Raw genomic sequence first — 16,213 nt, 5'->3', positions numbered from 1 at the left:
GATGCAGGACAGGGGTGGGGTGGCATTTCTGACTTTTGAAACTCAGACATGTCCATTCCCCCCCCCTCTAGAACGTTTGTGAGATGAATCTCAAAATGGTCGTTTAAAACAAAATTTAAAAATAAAATAAAAATTGAGTTATCGCACAACTTTACTCCAGTTTTTTCTATCTTCAATGGCCCTAATAACATTGTTCTTCACGTGATCAAATAATCTACCGAAGACAACTTGAGTAAATACAAAATGTGTATTTGCTCACCCATGCAAACTTCATATGAAGAAAGAACTGCACTAAAGCACTGATCATCAGAAACAGGATCCTGCTAGAGAGCAAAAGTTATGTTATCATCAACTGCAGTAACTCAACCAGTTACTGCAGAATTTATGACCTTCATTTCCAAATCAAACCCAGTTTTGCTTTTAACTTCAAACAAGGAGGTCAGACCCAGAGGCGGCCCCAGCCTGTCTGGCGCCCTGGGCGAACCACTTTTCACAACACTAATTTGTCTCAATAAATTTTAGACATTTATTGAGATTACTTTGGGTTTTTTGTTTTTAAATAAAGAAGGTAAATAATCATGATATAACTGTCAAATTTACCCATGAATATTTTCATTTGCCTTCCATTACATGAAGCTAAATTCAGAGCGAAGTATACAGTGGTGTTCCCAAAAGGGGGAGGAAGAGGGCCATGGGCCCCTTCTTAGGAAAAATGTTTTCAGTAATGATATAAAATTTTTCTGGAGTTGCCACTGGAAAGAGATAACGAAGCCATTTAAGCACTGAGCACAAATATATCTTCAAGCCCATATGAGGTAAAAAAAAATACATAACTAAAAACACATCAACTACTAAAGTAAAAACACTGGACAAGAGTTAGTTTCACAAATTTAAATATAAAACATTTTTTTATTTGTCATGTATAAGAACATACATGTGAGCTTAAAGCCTTTAAATGTGCAGCGACAGGAAGTCAGGTTATGTTTCTGGTAGAACCCACAACAACAAAACTGCAACGAAACAACGGGAGGAAAACAAGCAACATTTCTGTAGGAGCGAATAAGTAACACTTTTATAATGTGACAAAACATGGAATAGGAGTACCTTTAATAAGACACACAACCTTCAACAACGTAATAAAAAAAAGTTGTAACAATCAAATTGTTCTAAACATTCATACAATAATGTTCTTCAGTCGTCACCCTAATGTTCTGAAACATTATCTCATTTGGTCAAAAACTTAAAAAAATAAAAACTTTTGCTGCTTATTTTTTAATTACTTTTAACAATGTTGACTTAGGATGCTTTTTTATGTTGGAGGCACAATTTTCTGTTCCACAGTTGGTGCAAAGACAGCTTAACTAAAAGACACATTAAGTTGTAACGATCATTAAATTGTACCTCTTTAGCAGCCTCCTCAATAGACACAAGGTTTGTTTATGATGTAAATAATTTCGTGTTTTAAACGTTGCGTGACTTAAACTGTGCATTTTTTTCAATTGTGTGCTAAACTAAAGTCGTCAACATGATTTTAATTTCAGATCTGTCATTTCCAATATACTTAGAACAGCCATATTCAGAAACACGACCGAACCGTAACAATGCCTAAATGGATCAGGTGACGATGACAAAATGACAGAACACGAACGAAACTCTGATCGGCGTGACTGAACAGATAACTTGGCAACATTAGCTAAGCCCGGCTGTTAGCCTGGCTAAGCATGCCAGCTGCACAAGATAAATCGCCATGGTAACCAACGCGCTACCGCGTCTTCCTGGTTTTGTGCAGCAGCCCTCTGATATCTGTCCAGAAACATCGTGTTCCTGTGCAAAGGGTACAACTCTTCTGTAACACCAAGTAAACCAGTAGATGTAAAGAAACCACACCACTCTATGATGTGGTTTCGAAATAGAAACCAAAGTTTTAAGGTTTCTATTTCAGGGGAAATAGAAACCTGGCAGGTGCAGGTTTGCGCTGACGCTTGACGAATTACACAGAAAGCTGCTTGTGTACTTGTTGGTTTCCTAAGCATTCCCTTTGCCGACTGATATGCCCAGACAACAACCCATCTGGTTGCTACCAACTCCCTCTCTCAGTTGGAACAGGAAGCAGTTCAACCTGAGTGTCAGCGTTTCGGTTCAACTCCTAAAGTCAGACCATTCCTGCATGTGTGAACACGCTGACGCCTCTCAACTCCTAATCTCTGTTGAGCCTCTGGATAAGGACCTAAAACCCACGCAACCCATTTGTTTGTTTACGTCATGGAATCAAAAACATCATAAGTTGCATTAACTCCCATTCAAACCTGCAGGGGAGTTGCGAAGCTGTCAAATACCTACACAGTGAAGATCTCCAATTTTACATTTGCTACATATCCATGAACACAGGGTGTCCCTTGATCACAGAAAGCAGCCGAAACACTCTTCATTCAATGTTACGATGTTCAAAGGAAGGAATCTTTTAAATTTACAAGACAGAACATTTTCAGTAACAAGGACTGCGATGGAGTATCCTGTGAGCCAAACCATCAACAAGGCATATCAAAGCATAGCATGAGCCTGTTAATGTTAGCTTAGCCTAGCTGTTTTGTTTGTTTGTTTTGAATGCTGTCATTTTTTTGTCAAGTCTGATATGAATCAACCAGAAACAGGTGATGAAGCCATTCTAGTTTGAGGTGACGTTGCACAGAAACATGAGGCTCTTGTACCAAAAGTGTATACATTTTAAAAATAGTTGATATCGGATGCATACATGGAGAGATACTCTTGGAAATGCTTCCTTCTCCACTTCCAAACTTTTTACAGTAATGCCTTTGATTTTCATTGCTCTCTTTTAGTAGGAGAACTTTTCCCTACATGGTCTTAGTTGAAAACATCCGAGCCAGGTCCTTCACCTGTAACACATAAAAGAATGAGTCAACCTTCTGATGGCACCATAAACACAGGGTGGATGGAAAAGCCAGAGTCTGAAGTGTTGTTAAAGTAGGCTGAAGTGATGTCTTACCTTTGACCTCGTGGACAAACCTGCGACCTGAGATGCTTCATCTGCAAAAATCAGAAAGTTATCGTGATACAACTGAGAATAACAGGATTTTTGAAGATCTGTGATTATTTAGCAGAGGTATTCATACAGGGTTTGTGTTCCTGATGCATGGTGGGCTTTTGTGCTGCAGTTTTCATTTCCGACGGGTTACATGTTGAGTCTGGTAACTTCTGCTGGAAAACACAGATTAGACCAAATTAAGACTTGCTACAAAACATTCATGTAACAAATATGACAAAAAATAAAAAATCTTCCATTAAAAATTAAGTTACTGATAATCAGATGATCTGTGTGGAACCACCATGTTTAAGATGCACCCAATCAGAGGGCGAGTCTCTGCAGAAAACAAGGTGAATGTGGAAAAACGCAACACGTGCTTTCTCTCTCATGGAAACTTAAACACTGCGGGAGCTGCATATTGTTTGACGACTTTTATGAAAACCAGTTTGTTTGTTGTTTTTATTTAACTCAATCTTTCCCCGTTGTGGTTTAGCACACTCAGACAGGCCCAGTTGTTAAGCAGCAGCTTCAACTGTTGGAACAAGAAGAGCTGCTCAGCCTCAGGGTGTCGCCTCCACCAAGATAAGACTTCAATATTATAATATTCACTATTACATTTTTCAAAGCGGCACATGTACTGAAAAACCATGTTTTCTGCGACGTTGGACAGATATAATGTCATGTGTGTACACTCCTTGTCTTAACTCAGTAAAGGCCACAAGACAATATTTTCATTAAAATGTTTCAACTCTGCATTAATATTCAGTGAACCTGAGTTAGTAGGAGCAATTTTTGGTGTTTATGTAATATGTTTAAAGCTTGATATATCGTTTTATAATGTAATTGTTATTTAAACGTCTTAACAGTTTTCTCCCAGACCTGTCTGCTGGTTCATCTGTTTTTAAATTTCAGCTAAAGCTAAAGCACTAATCAAACATGACTTCAGCTAAAACTAAAGCACTAATCAAACATGGATTCAGCGAATGCTAAAGCACTAATCAAACATGGATTCAGCGAATGCTAAAGCACTAATCAAACATGGATTCACCTAAAGCACTAATGAAACATGGCTTCAGCTAATGCTAAAGCACTAATCAAACATGACTTCAGCTAATGCTAAAGCACTAATCAAACATGACTTCAGCTAAAGCTAAAACAGTAATCAAACATAATTTCAGCTAATGCTAAAGCACTAATCAAACATGACTTCAGCTAAAGCTAAAGCAGTAATCAAACATAATTTCAGCTAATGCTAAAGCACTAATCAAACATGACTTCAGCTAAATCACTAATCAAACATGGCTTCAGCTATTAATGCATTAGTGCTCATCACACACCAAGCATTTTCTTATTATCTATAAGCTTCTTAATTATTTGCAAAGTCAGAAATTTAAATCAGAAGGCTCATAACAAAAATTCACCTCTAGACCACAGATGTTACAAATTTCTATTAAAATATTAGCAGATTTTACACAGAAGCAAATAAGTTAATGCGTCTTATATTAAGTTTATAGACTGAGATCAGAAAAAACGAAAAATACAGGTACCTGTGCTCGTTGTACTCTGTCATTACCCTCCTTTTTTAGCTGACCTATTGCATCCGTGGACGTGGGTTGTGAAAATCGTTGAGCCATCAGTTTTACCTGTAAGATATGAAACTTCTCAGTAGATCCAGCAACACAAACAAAGGAGCAAAAGGCACCAAATCATAAACAAGGCAAACTACAATGCAGTAGCAAGTAGAAGCAGGAAAACCATTATTCAAATAAAAGAACAAATTAAGGAATCTCATTCTCATCTGGTGGTGGATACAGCTTTAAATGAAACACCTGTAATGATCCGTGTCCTCGGCCGCGTTTCTCCCTCGGCCCGGCCGCCGCTTCCTGCGTCGAAAAAATCTGAGCCAGTTCCTTCACCTGCAAAGCATTCAGCGTTGCGCAAAAATATCAACGTGGAAGTTTGTTTCCCCTCTGTAGGATATCCAACAAGGAACCCGTCGTACCTTCATGCTGGCGGGAGCGTCGGGTTTTGCTGCTTCACACACTGCAGAGAACAGAAAACGCTGGCGAGCTTTGACTTCTAGAACACCCAGGAATCATTCTGAGGAAAGACACTTACAGATTGATGGAGCCTCCTCCTGTGGCTCTTCTGCCGCTGTCAGAGTTACGTCAGGTTTTATGTCTGTTGCTCGCTGTGATAAATAAAATAAAAACATTTATTGTGGTGAATTATTTTTAATATCGAACCTGCAGGTGGGTTGTTACGTAGAGGACTTGAATCGGCAAAAGCCAAACAACTCCACAACATCAAACTACCTCATCATACGTCAAAAGTTGTATCGTAAAATAGTTTGAATGTTTTTAGCTGTTATTCTAGAGGTTTTGTTTTTAAAAAGACTTTCTGACTTCCATAATAAAACTTTTAGGCTACTATTTAAATCTAAAATTGATCGCATGTATTTTATACAACACACTGTAATGCATTCTGTCCTTTACACCTTTATAGCATGTAGTCAGTTTCACACTATGAAGTCACTTATCTTGTATGTGTGTACTGTGGTTATCACATTGTCTCTTTTTATCTTTTTATATTGCATATTATGATATGTGTATCACGGGATACCTGAAGTTCTCACGGAAATAATGCAGTACTATCTTATCGTGCCTGGTCATAAACATGTTTAATAACTGAACATGAAGAGTACAACTTTTGGCAGCCATTTTGGATTGAGTCCCAGTAAGGCGTGTAAGGCGTGTCCCAGTATTGTTTTTTTTTTTTAAAGCTTGGAATTGAGAATTTTATTGATAACTGGGAACTTCTGAGCATTTGCTTCACCAAGCACATTCCATCAAATCAACATTACGCAAACAGGAAAAAGAATGGCAAAATAAAATTGATATTCAAAATGGTACCTGCCATTAAAATGAAAATCCTCCTCAGAGGGACATTAATGATTTAAATTTCTGACTTTGCAAATAATTAAGATGCTTATAGATAATAAGAAAATGCTTGGTGTGTGATGAGCACTAATGCCTTAATAGCTAAAGTCACAGAAGCATGGTGTATTCACCTTCTCCTGCCTGTCTTCCACCTTTGGTTGGATTCTGGGTTCCTGGGCCGGCATGGCAGGATGTCTTTGAGCGAGAAGCTTCACCTGAAAGATTCAATGCCGCCAAGTGCAATCCATTACAAATGGGGACAAATGTTCAGCAAATATCTGCCCCTCCCCCCCTCACCCCCCTCAATCTCGCAACTCCGGCATTTCCATTAATTAACGAAATTAAAGTCACACTTGAGCAAGCTTGTTCACACAATAAAGTTGTACATAATTCATGGATACAAGAATTATGTGTTCATAATTCAGCCATCAGAGGAGACGTCGACATCTTATTCAGGCATTGTAGCGACATGCCCCGCCTACTTGGGATAAGCTATGTATTCAGCATTTCGAGGAAATTGTAGTCAGTGATTTTTACCAATAAGAAGAGCTGTGGGGTCAACACCTTTGAATGATCACTGGGAGAGGACTGGCAGGAAAAAGAAACGATCTGGCAGGGAAAAGAAACGATCCTCTACCACTTCCTGTCGTCTTCTTTGTCATTTCCGCCAGTAGTAACATCTGACTGTTGATCATGTGATGTTTCCATCGCAGTTTTGTGAAATAGACTAATTTTGATGCGGTTGGAAAAACCACCTGATCCCAGTGCAAAAACATAGCGAAAAACTTGCATCCTTTACTTTTGTCATTTCAATTTGCGCCGTTCTTAGTTGATGGACTCACACCTCTTACAGACCCACACTCTAATGGTATTGAATAAAATAAAAGCATTACTCGTGGGTGTTCTGATCCGGGTTTCTCCTCCGTTTCTACTGCGTTCTCCTGGGCTGCCGAGGCGGAAAACATCCGCACCAGTTCTTTCACCTGAAATAAGGTAGAGTGGTTAGAGCCGGGGCCGAGGATAAACCTTTAACACAAGAAACCCAACAGGCTTCCAGTAGAAAACTACATTTTTACCAAGTGTAAAGCTCTGTACCTTCATTTCGCTGTTGGCTCTTTCCAAGTCGTTAGTAACGTTTCGCCCACTCAGCTGCTTCACTCGGAATGAACGCAAGTTCCTTTTTGGTGGCACCACAGGGGGCGCTGTTCGGCTCACCTGAAAACAGGTCAAATAAGTCACTAAAAATAAATACTGTGGCAAGACGTAGCATGGAAGTAGTGGAATGGATTTTGTGAATTAGTTGAACTTTCAATTGAAAATGGGTTGAAATTAGATCTATTATTAAATAAATCTGTAATTTTATTTTTGAGCAGTGTGCCCCACCCTTAGGTAAATAAAAAAAGAGTTTAAAAATGTATAAAAAGTAAGACTTCATAGAAGATTATTGCTTACCTGCTCGGATGACGTTACTTTTGTGTCTGCGAAACAGGAGAGTCACAATTCATTTTATTTTCTAAGCCGCTGACTTTGTTCTGATGCCTGATCATTTTCTACGTACGTGAGTTTTTCTCCTCCAGAGATGAGCTGACTTTTGTTGTTTGTCTCCCATTCTGCCACATACAAGATACACAGGAGATGCTAAATGTTTGTGGAAAAAACGGTGATGAAGACACATGGAGAAGAAACTTATGTGCTATAGGGACAGAATACATCGTTATCGCAACATCAGTGCACAATATTCATACCATAAGGATTTTTTGGAGTGCAATAATTGCTGGTTAACATATTTCAAATGTAATAAACTAGCATTTTACATGCTAATGTTATATTTAACCATCTGATTGATAAATGCAAACAATCACAGAATGACAGAGGCACCGAAGGTTTAACAGCCAAGCTCTGCTTCAAAGTTTTCTACGTCTTTAGCCCCGATGTATCTACAGTGTTCCTTGGTATTCATGATGCTTTTTGTTCATTACCGTTTTCTCTAAAAGCTACAAAGTCTTTGAGATTTGAGCTATTTTGACATTGAAAACGTTCACTTTCTTCTTTGGCTGTTGGTTCAGCAAGAGATTGACTACAGTACAAAATAAAATTCCCTCCTATCCTTGGAGTTTTGCAAACCTTATTGCACAGTCATCTAGCAAAGGTTATTTAGTATGCTTATGATGTTACATGAATCATCAAATACTGAACCTGCATCTGTTCTTCTTTCTTGTTATCTTTCTTCACTTCTCCATTGGGGCTGGCTGAAGATTCTTTCTTTGGCGTCCCAGTGAATAGGAGTAAGCTCTTCCTCTTAGCTGGAACCGGAGGTTGAGTTGTTGAACATTTGCTGACAGATTCATTTATCTAAAAAATAAAGAGAAAAAAATAGACGGATCAATGTAGTTCAATTGTAAATGATTCAGTCATGAATCAGTCTAAAAATATTGCTCCATTTCTCTTTCAGTCAAATGCGTTTGGGTTTTTTTTTTCTTCTAATTTTTGGGAGAAGGAGAACAGGGTTAAGCAAACTCATCATATAATTTTTGATTTGAAAGATGTGATTTATTTTTTTTTTAGCGGTTCTTGCTTCATTTTCTAAATACCCAATCAGCTCTCCAGTCAACTTTACAATTAAATTATGCCATAATTCTGAATGAAATTAATGGCATTCTAGACTGAAGAAAAAATTCTGGACTGTAATTTCGTGCCATCAACTTCAAAATGCCATGTTTTTTTCACAGAATGCTTCAAATGACTTATTCAAACTTGCCCCTTTAATCAAGTTATGGTTTCTGGGTGATGTTGGGTTTTCTGTTTCTATACTACACCCACTAGTACATCACTTGTCATGTAGATGGATCCGTTTAGTGAAAACCTGTGTATAACACAAATCTGTAAGAAGAGACAAATTGATGAGGAGGTAATTGTTTACCTGCTCAGCAGCTGCTGATTTTGTTTCAGAGGGTTTCTTGAGTGGGGTTGCAAGACCTGGAAGTAAAAAAGTCAGGTGGTCAGTTTCAGCTTCGTGGCTCTTCGGTTCACTCTTATGTCGTACTAATCATTTAGTACATACATGATTGGTTCTTCTCCATAGATTCAGCTTTTATGACTGAGTTGGTTGAGATCCTTGATGATTCATCCACAGTCTGACTCATAGAGATGCATAGTTAGACAATACATACAGAGTTTGCGGTTGTACCTATTTGCTGTTGGTTTTGGATTAAATTATTGCAATTATTCCAAAAATGGAAAAAATGGTTCTACATCGCGACCAGAGTTCATAATTTTTTCATTTCTCTTCTTTTTAAATCTCTTTAAGCAGTTTTGTATTTCTGTTAGTAGCTGAGATCTTGGCGTTTCTTGCCCCGACGTCGGCGACAGTGAGTCCTTCGTTCCCTGTGGGACTTCAGTTGGCGCTCTTGGATGTTCACTCAAAGATCCGTATCGGTCCTCCGGTTCGACAGCTGGGATTTCGCCGATCCAATGGTTCACCTAAAAGGTTGGAAATTATTGAAATGTTAAAAAGTATTCCCAATGTAAGAACGGTGCAGTTTGGGAATTTGCAAAATGTAACAGAAATACAGAAAGAATTTGTCCTAAATATTAAAAAAAGAGAGGAAAAATGTAACTGAAGAATTTGTATCAAAGTGGGTCACAGATTTTCCAGCTCTACCTGCAAATAAAGCGAGGACTCGTCGCTCTCTGCTGAGGTTGCACTGCGGCCATCTGGGTATCTTGGAATATAGACTTCCAGAGCTGCGAATAAAACGATAAAAGGAGAATTAGGTTTTACTTTCAAGCTTAATTTCCTTTTTCATTCTCCAAAATCATGGAGCAGAATGCTCTTGAGGCGTACGTGACACGGGCTCCGCCTTGATTCTAGATGCTGTTGCTCTGTGGCTATAGCAGCCGACGGCGCCCCGGTACTCCTCCGACGACTGAAGAAAGAAACCATACAAAATATTGTTGTTTTTTTAAATAGTGACTGTATTGACAACTTTTACCACTTTAAATGTATGTCATACGCATTTTTTATTTTTTATTTTGGTTAACCACAAACACTTTTTGTCAGTATTTCACATGTTCGCATGCGCTGAATCTTGTTAACTCAAGGTATGTGGTTGAAGACTTGCACAGTAGGGTTAACCCATTAGAAGGCCTCAAAATATGTACGCATACGTGCGTTATAAATTTGGTGGGCTTGTCTGGACGACACCTTATTTTGTGTTTTTATTGTTTTGTTTTTTTGGTCCCAGTTCGCCACTGGACAGAAACTCAGCACCCAAAACAATTTGAAGAGTAAAGCACAAAACTTCATGGAATTGTTCAGTTGTAATTACATAAATCAATAAATTAACTGATACGATTTCAAACAGACAAGGAGGTTTGTTGAGAAGACCACAAGTATCCAGCTAATATTTAGATACTTAGCTTTAGCCACTCGGCAGCTTATAGAAGCTAGTAGCGACGAGAAGAGGAAGCTGCTTGTGTATTTAACATTTTTTGTACATAGTGGTGACAAAATACCTTCAAACAGACAGACTTGTACAGTTGTAAGTTATAATCGTTCAGCTTTATTCAAATGTTATTCAAATGTTTGTCTTTAGTGATATAAATGTTCCTCTCTCATGTTCTTCTGCTCATTTTTCATCACATCTGATATAGTGTATTTGACTGACAATTCAAAAACCATTTTCCTTAAAGCCTGGTGATTAAATAATAGTTAATAATAGCTTTATTTTCAATTTACTATGATAATCCTTTATCACAACCAAGATACTTAATAAAACCAGCAACTATTTCATCCCAGATAAATAAGTTAAGCAACAACGTTGGTATATAATTGGGAATGTAATCTCTTACTGTTGTTTTTTTTTTTTTAGCTCTGTGATCAATTGTCTTGAATAATTAAAGTATCTTTGACCGCTAAATAATCAAAGCTTAGTGTTTCGTCTTTACCTTTAAAGGTGTGAAGCGTTCCTCCAACTGATGCGTTGACTTTGACCTTGTAGCTTTTTGAGAAGAGGAGTTATGAGAAAAAAGGAAACGCTGAAATTAATCAGGAATTTGGCTAATTGCTATGAGGGCCACATTTGACCATCGCATATACCTGACTTGTTCCCTTTTTTGACCTTTGCTGCTGATGTGGAGTTTCTCATCCTTGGTATTTCTGGGGAATTCTGTCAAGTCAACGGGAGAAGTTTTCACTTAGTGTCAATGAACTGACACTATTACTGCTCAATTGTCATTTGTATACCTCCTTCTTCGTATTAACTTTCTTTGCGACAGGAAGTGTTTTGATATCCAGTTGTGGTTTCCAGGGGTCCCTCTGGGCACTCTGCTCTTCCTTGGGAATCCTCACCCCCTTCGGTGTGCATCCCATCATTCCTTGGTGGGTCCTCAAGCCGTGATAATTCGTCATTTTCTTCCAGCCGCAGTGACACGTCTGGAGGCTCACGTCTGAATAATAATTTGAACTTTCTGTCCATGACATAATTTCAAGAGTCATTTGTCAGTCTTTGAGTCACCCCTCTGTTCAGAAAGAATCTTGAGACACAATTTGGACAGCCCACCGATTTTGACAGCGTTCCGGACGTCCAGCTTGTAAGTCAAGTTAACGTTTGTCTGTCCTCCGAGGTTCCACGTGTACTGCTGCTGAGGCTCTGCGATCCTCGCACCCCTCGGGGTGCAGCCCATCCTTCCCTGGTGGACCCTCAGGCCGTGATAGGTCGTCACTTTGGTCCAACCACAGCAGTGGCAAACCTGAAGGCTCATTTCTGCAACTGGTCTTGAGGAGACAGATTACGACAAAAATGCCCATGCTGTTAACCCCAAGCCTCTGGTTGTGAAGTTGGATTACATCACATTTCTTTGTCTATTGCAAATATCATGTAATAACAAACCCTTTTAAATTCATCCAATAAAAATAAGATACTGTATGGATGCGATGTATATTATACAAACATTAAAATTATATTGTAAAATACAAGTTCTGAAGCTAAATTTGTGTACCTTTTATTGTTAGCTTGTCCTGCACTATTTGATTCATCCAGAGGGTCTGGGCTCTTGTCCCATTGACAAACATGTCATAATGTTTGTCAATGTTTGAAATTGACAAACATTTGCTGAGCTGAGAGAGGCGGCTGTCAATGCTGGTTCAATACTTGGAGACGAGGCCAACACAGAATGATATATTTTGTAACTTGACGATTTTTAGCAAAACTGACTACTGTGCCTTAAACATGCCTGTTTTTGTGATATTACAAACACCAATTTCAGTTCATTTTAAAAGGATTTTATGGGATAGACAACAACACACTATAATTAAATCATTGCACTAATCTGCAATGATCTATCATATTGTGCCCCAAGAACATACATTCAAGTTTGTGTTTGGAGCATCACGTTCAAAGGGTCTGAATACTTTTGCAAGGAATTCTAAGTGATGCACTAATTTGAGGTACCCCACCCAATTTGTTTTGTTTATAAGTTCATTCATTGTTCATTGCAGCTTCTTAATTGCTTCTGAACATGGTTAGGTTTTGTGTCTGTCTCATATTTCCTTTATGTCAGTGAATGCGTCGGTGTGGTGTGTGTTCCTGGAACGTGCCGTTTGCTCGGCAGTATACTGTTTTTCTCCCGTTCTGCTGGGGAGCGTTAGGCACCGAGTGTTGACAGGCTGACTTTTTGTATAAAGGTAAATAAAAACCTTTTTGTAATTTGCCAAGACAACTCTGGATGTCATCTGTACTTGAGCCCAGCAACACGTGACTAGTCACTTTATTCCCTGAAGCTGTCAGCACGCAGAACAGTGGTTACGGCGTTCCAGTGGAAAAACACCAAACCCCAGTCTTCCTATGTGTTCACAGTCTGACTGTACTATATTGTGATTCTCACCAAAGAGATTCTTTGCTGTGACTGTTACTGAATGAAAAACACCCTATAACAAATAAACAAACAATGCTTTGCCTGGTGGGGGTGCAACTTAACGCTTCAGGGTGGAGGAAGTATGCGTTGGTTTGGAAGCCAGCAATCTCCAACTTTTGTAAATTGCCTTGTCTATGAGCCCCAATCAGGTTTGTTACGTTCACAGACCAGTTATCTCCACTCCAACAAGAAGAAGCCACGAATAAACTGGTAAAAACAACTTGTGGAAATAATGTAAGTCACTCTGTTCGATTCTCCCATCTTTCACTTCCGACATCCGAATGATAAAGTGAGGCGATTGTAAAGGGTTAATAGTTTGAATCATGCAGAACTGACTGTTTCCATGGCAAGAAGAAAGACATTGCCCAGAACTGCAGCAGCTCATAGCAGCTATGACCTCATCTATGAACTCATCTATGACATAGATCTATGATATCAAAGAACATCTGAGGCTATAAAGGCTTGCGTCTCAAAACATCAGGTTTCAGTTGCTCTCTTCGACAGTTAGTTTTGTGTGTAGGAAAGATTTTTGATATGGAAGAGGTTTTAATCACAGCTTTTTTCCCGTTGTCGTTTGGAGTAGGGTATTTGGTAACAACCGGAGTCAGAAATGTTTTAAACCAAGTATTTCCCAGTATAAAATTTGATACAGGGACATCTCAGGACGAGTCCCTGGAAAATTATGATAATTTTCTTTTCGATTCTCCGGCTGGAGAAGACGGCTCAGAGGGAAGTGCTTCCTCTGAGCCGATTGACGATTTTAATGCTTTTTTATTTAATCCTTCCCCGGCTGGGGAAGATGATGCAAAGCAAAATCTGAGCTGTCAGGATGAGTACATCGACGACTACGATGTCATTGACGCTTATCTTTTCAGGTCTTCCCTACATGGGAAGCAAAGTTGCAATTTGACGAAAAAGACTGCTGTGGAAGTGGAGGCTTCGTCTGTTCTTGGCCAAGAACAGTCTTCGAGTATGGAGATACCGAGAGGTGATAGTTCTGTAGTCTCTTCTTCTGCAGCAGAGACTACAGTACATACTTCCTCGACTGTGGAAGTTTCTGATGAAGAGGAGAACGTGAGGTTGAAAAGTGTTGTTGTCGGTTGTCTTGATTGACAGCATTTTACATCTGCCTAATTTTTAGCAAGCCCAGAGATATTAGTCATTGTGATATGGATGAATACGTCAATGAACAGTGAAAAACTCTCAAAAAGTGTAAGAGGGAGTAATGACAATTGTCCATCCATTTTCTTCAGCTTATCAGGCTGAAGAAAATGCCGGATAAGCATTTTCTTCAGCCGGTTTGAGATCCTTCAAATCTTGAAGGATCTCAGCTTGCTCCAGTCTGCTTAGTCCGTTCTTATAGAAGCTTCACTGTCCAGTCTGTAGTCCTGATGAACACCAAGGAGTTTAAATCCTTCACCCATCATGGAAATTTCACAATCCACCAAATTGTTCATAAATTAGGAAACTGATTTGCTATGACAGCAGAGATGTCTTGGGTTTGAATCCTGACCTGGGTTCTCGATGCATGGGCTTTGCATATTCTCCATGAGCATGAGTGGTTTCTCTCCGGGTGCTCCGGCTTCCTCCCACAGTACAAAAAGATTTTGTGCACATTAGATAGAAAGTGCTTAAGTTGGTTTGTGCCTTTGTGATTTCTGGGCTGTTCCCATTCTGTCTAGTTTCTATCTGAAGTGTAACTTTGTGTCTGATGAGTAAAACTTCAATCCAGCAGTGTGCCAGTTAGTAAGTGATTGTAAACACACATCAAATTAGCCATTTCCTGAAAGAAGAATGTCTCAGACAAATTGTTTAATCCCCCAAAATTAACATTACTTTGAGTTTGTTAATGCGGGGATGCTAACTAGGATTCAAACCCAAGACATCTTTCTGTCTGCTGTCATAGCAAATCAGTTTTCTTAATTAATGAACAATTTGGTGGATTCTGGAAAACTTGTGGCGATGAGTCTATTACAGTCTGCTGTAATGCTCAAGGAAGATCGAAGGTTTGGTTTTTAAACTGTCTCCGCTGGCATTGTCAAAACTATGACAGGCAGGACGCAAAATCTAAAACATCACTGAAAATCAACGTCATTATTCACTACTTGGCTGTCTGTTGGCCCAGTAGAAAATCTACCAGAGAAATCCATCTCAATAGTAGAAAGTCCAGACGAAACAGTGAAAGGAGATGAGCATCTAGCGGCGTTGATTAGGAAATAACAGGCTACGAAAAAACAGGGATGGTCAAATAATGTCCTAAATTAACGTAGCTCTTGACTCCTTTGACAAACCTTTTTAACTTTTAAAGATGGGCGGCGTTTCTGGACGTGAAGTGTTTTACATTCAAGCAAAACAGATTGTAATATCAATTTGATGATTGCCCAACAAATCATCAACAAATCATCACATTCATACAAAATAGATATTGTAAGAAATATGATTTTTTTTTTTTTTTTTTTTACTTGATATGTATATTGACACGATATATCGGCCAACTAAGCTGGACTGACATGAAAAGTAAGAGCTGTGTAAAAACCACATCTATATTACCGAATCGGGTCACAACTGTACAGTTCTGCTACCGGTAGTAAACACAGATCATAATCGCCGGATTATGAGTATGATTTATGATGAGGTAAAAAAAAAAAAGAGAAAAAAGGAGAAATTGTACAGTGTACACCTCAGATCACCAGAAGAGATGCAGAAAAAGGAAACGAAGAACAAAGAAAAGTGAAATGGCTGCCCAGTCATTTCCAAACAGAGCATCAATTCCTTTAAATTTCAAAATGTAAGCTTACTGATCCCATTGTCTGCCTCTTACCACGTAAAAGTTGCTTGTGAATTATTTGAGGAAGAATCAGTGAAAATCCACTGAACGACCACGTTTCTGTCCTACAAGTCTGCAAAACAGAAACACGTGACTTCCTCCAAGTGATAGCTGAGAAACTGGTTCACGCTTTAATGAGCAAATATAACAATAGATGATGCTGCGTATTAATCAACTTGGGAGTAAAACACAAACACACACACACACACACGGGGGCGCGCGCGCACGCACGTGTACAAAAAACGCAGCATTTTTCAGAAACGTTAATAAACGTCTTACCTCTGACTTCCCCTCTGCGCTGCTTCCGCTCCGACAATGAAACGATCTTCCTTCCACCTCGGTGCAGCGCGATGCTGAGGGCTTGTTGTGCTTTCAGTTTCACTTCTGCCTTGAAGCCCAGGCCCGAGTCTGTCTGGGCCACCAGAACCAGAACCACACGTTCAAAGGTACTGGGACAACTTGTGAACTCAAAACGAAAGTCAAATTGGC

At 39.1% G+C, this 16,213-nt stretch overlaps 1 protein-coding gene across 2 annotated transcripts; it reads right to left on the bottom strand.

Annotated features, from left to right (window-relative positions):
* Window positions 1–923: 923 nt before the first annotated feature.
* LOC129378181 (uncharacterized) lies at window positions 924–9,190 on the bottom strand. 2 transcript variants are annotated; one of them, XM_055058468.1, is made up of 15 exons: window positions 9,044–9,190; window positions 8,903–8,958; window positions 8,179–8,334; window positions 7,541–7,592; window positions 7,435–7,460; window positions 7,078–7,197; window positions 6,876–6,965; window positions 6,114–6,197; window positions 5,162–5,234; window positions 5,046–5,086; window positions 4,873–4,959; window positions 4,591–4,686; window positions 3,132–3,216; window positions 3,005–3,045; window positions 924–2,894 (listed from the first exon to the last, which is right to left on the bottom strand). In XM_055058468.1, exons 1-15 carry the CDS (start codon window positions 9,123–9,125, stop codon window positions 2,853–2,855), a joined length of 1,131 nt encoding a protein of 376 aa, XP_054914443.1. In that variant the 5' UTR covers window positions 9,126–9,190; the 3' UTR covers window positions 924–2,852. The 2 variants fall into 2 exon arrangements, with proteins under 2 accessions (XP_054914443.1, XP_054914444.1); XM_055058469.1 differs by having other exon boundaries at window positions 3,132–3,213.
* Between the last annotated feature and the right edge of the window lie 7,023 nt (window positions 9,191–16,213).

The sequence above is a fragment of the Poeciliopsis prolifica genome, unplaced genomic scaffold, assembly GCF_027474105.1.
Source record: "Poeciliopsis prolifica strain line A6 unplaced genomic scaffold, Auburn_PproV2 SCAFFOLD051, whole genome shotgun sequence".
NCBI classification, from domain to species: Eukaryota; Metazoa; Chordata; class Actinopteri; order Cyprinodontiformes; family Poeciliidae; genus Poeciliopsis; species Poeciliopsis prolifica.
Note: the sequence above shows the minus strand (reverse complement) of the source record. Positions and strands in the feature narration are given on the sequence as shown.

Excerpts from the sequence above, each read along its gene's own strand:
- LOC129378181 (XM_055058468.1), bottom strand. The coding sequence starts at position 9,125 with ATGAGTCAGACTGTGGATGAATCATCAAGGATCTCAACCAACTCAGTC. Across the intron at positions 6,198-6,875 it reads CCGGATCAGAACACCCACGA|GTGAAGCTTCTCGCTCAAAG; the intron begins GTAATGCTTTTA and ends TGAATCTTTCAG. Across the intron at positions 5,087-5,161 it reads GGAGGAGGCTCCATCAATCT|TGTGTGAAGCAGCAAAACCC; the intron begins GTAAGTGTCTTT and ends TGTTCTCTGCAG.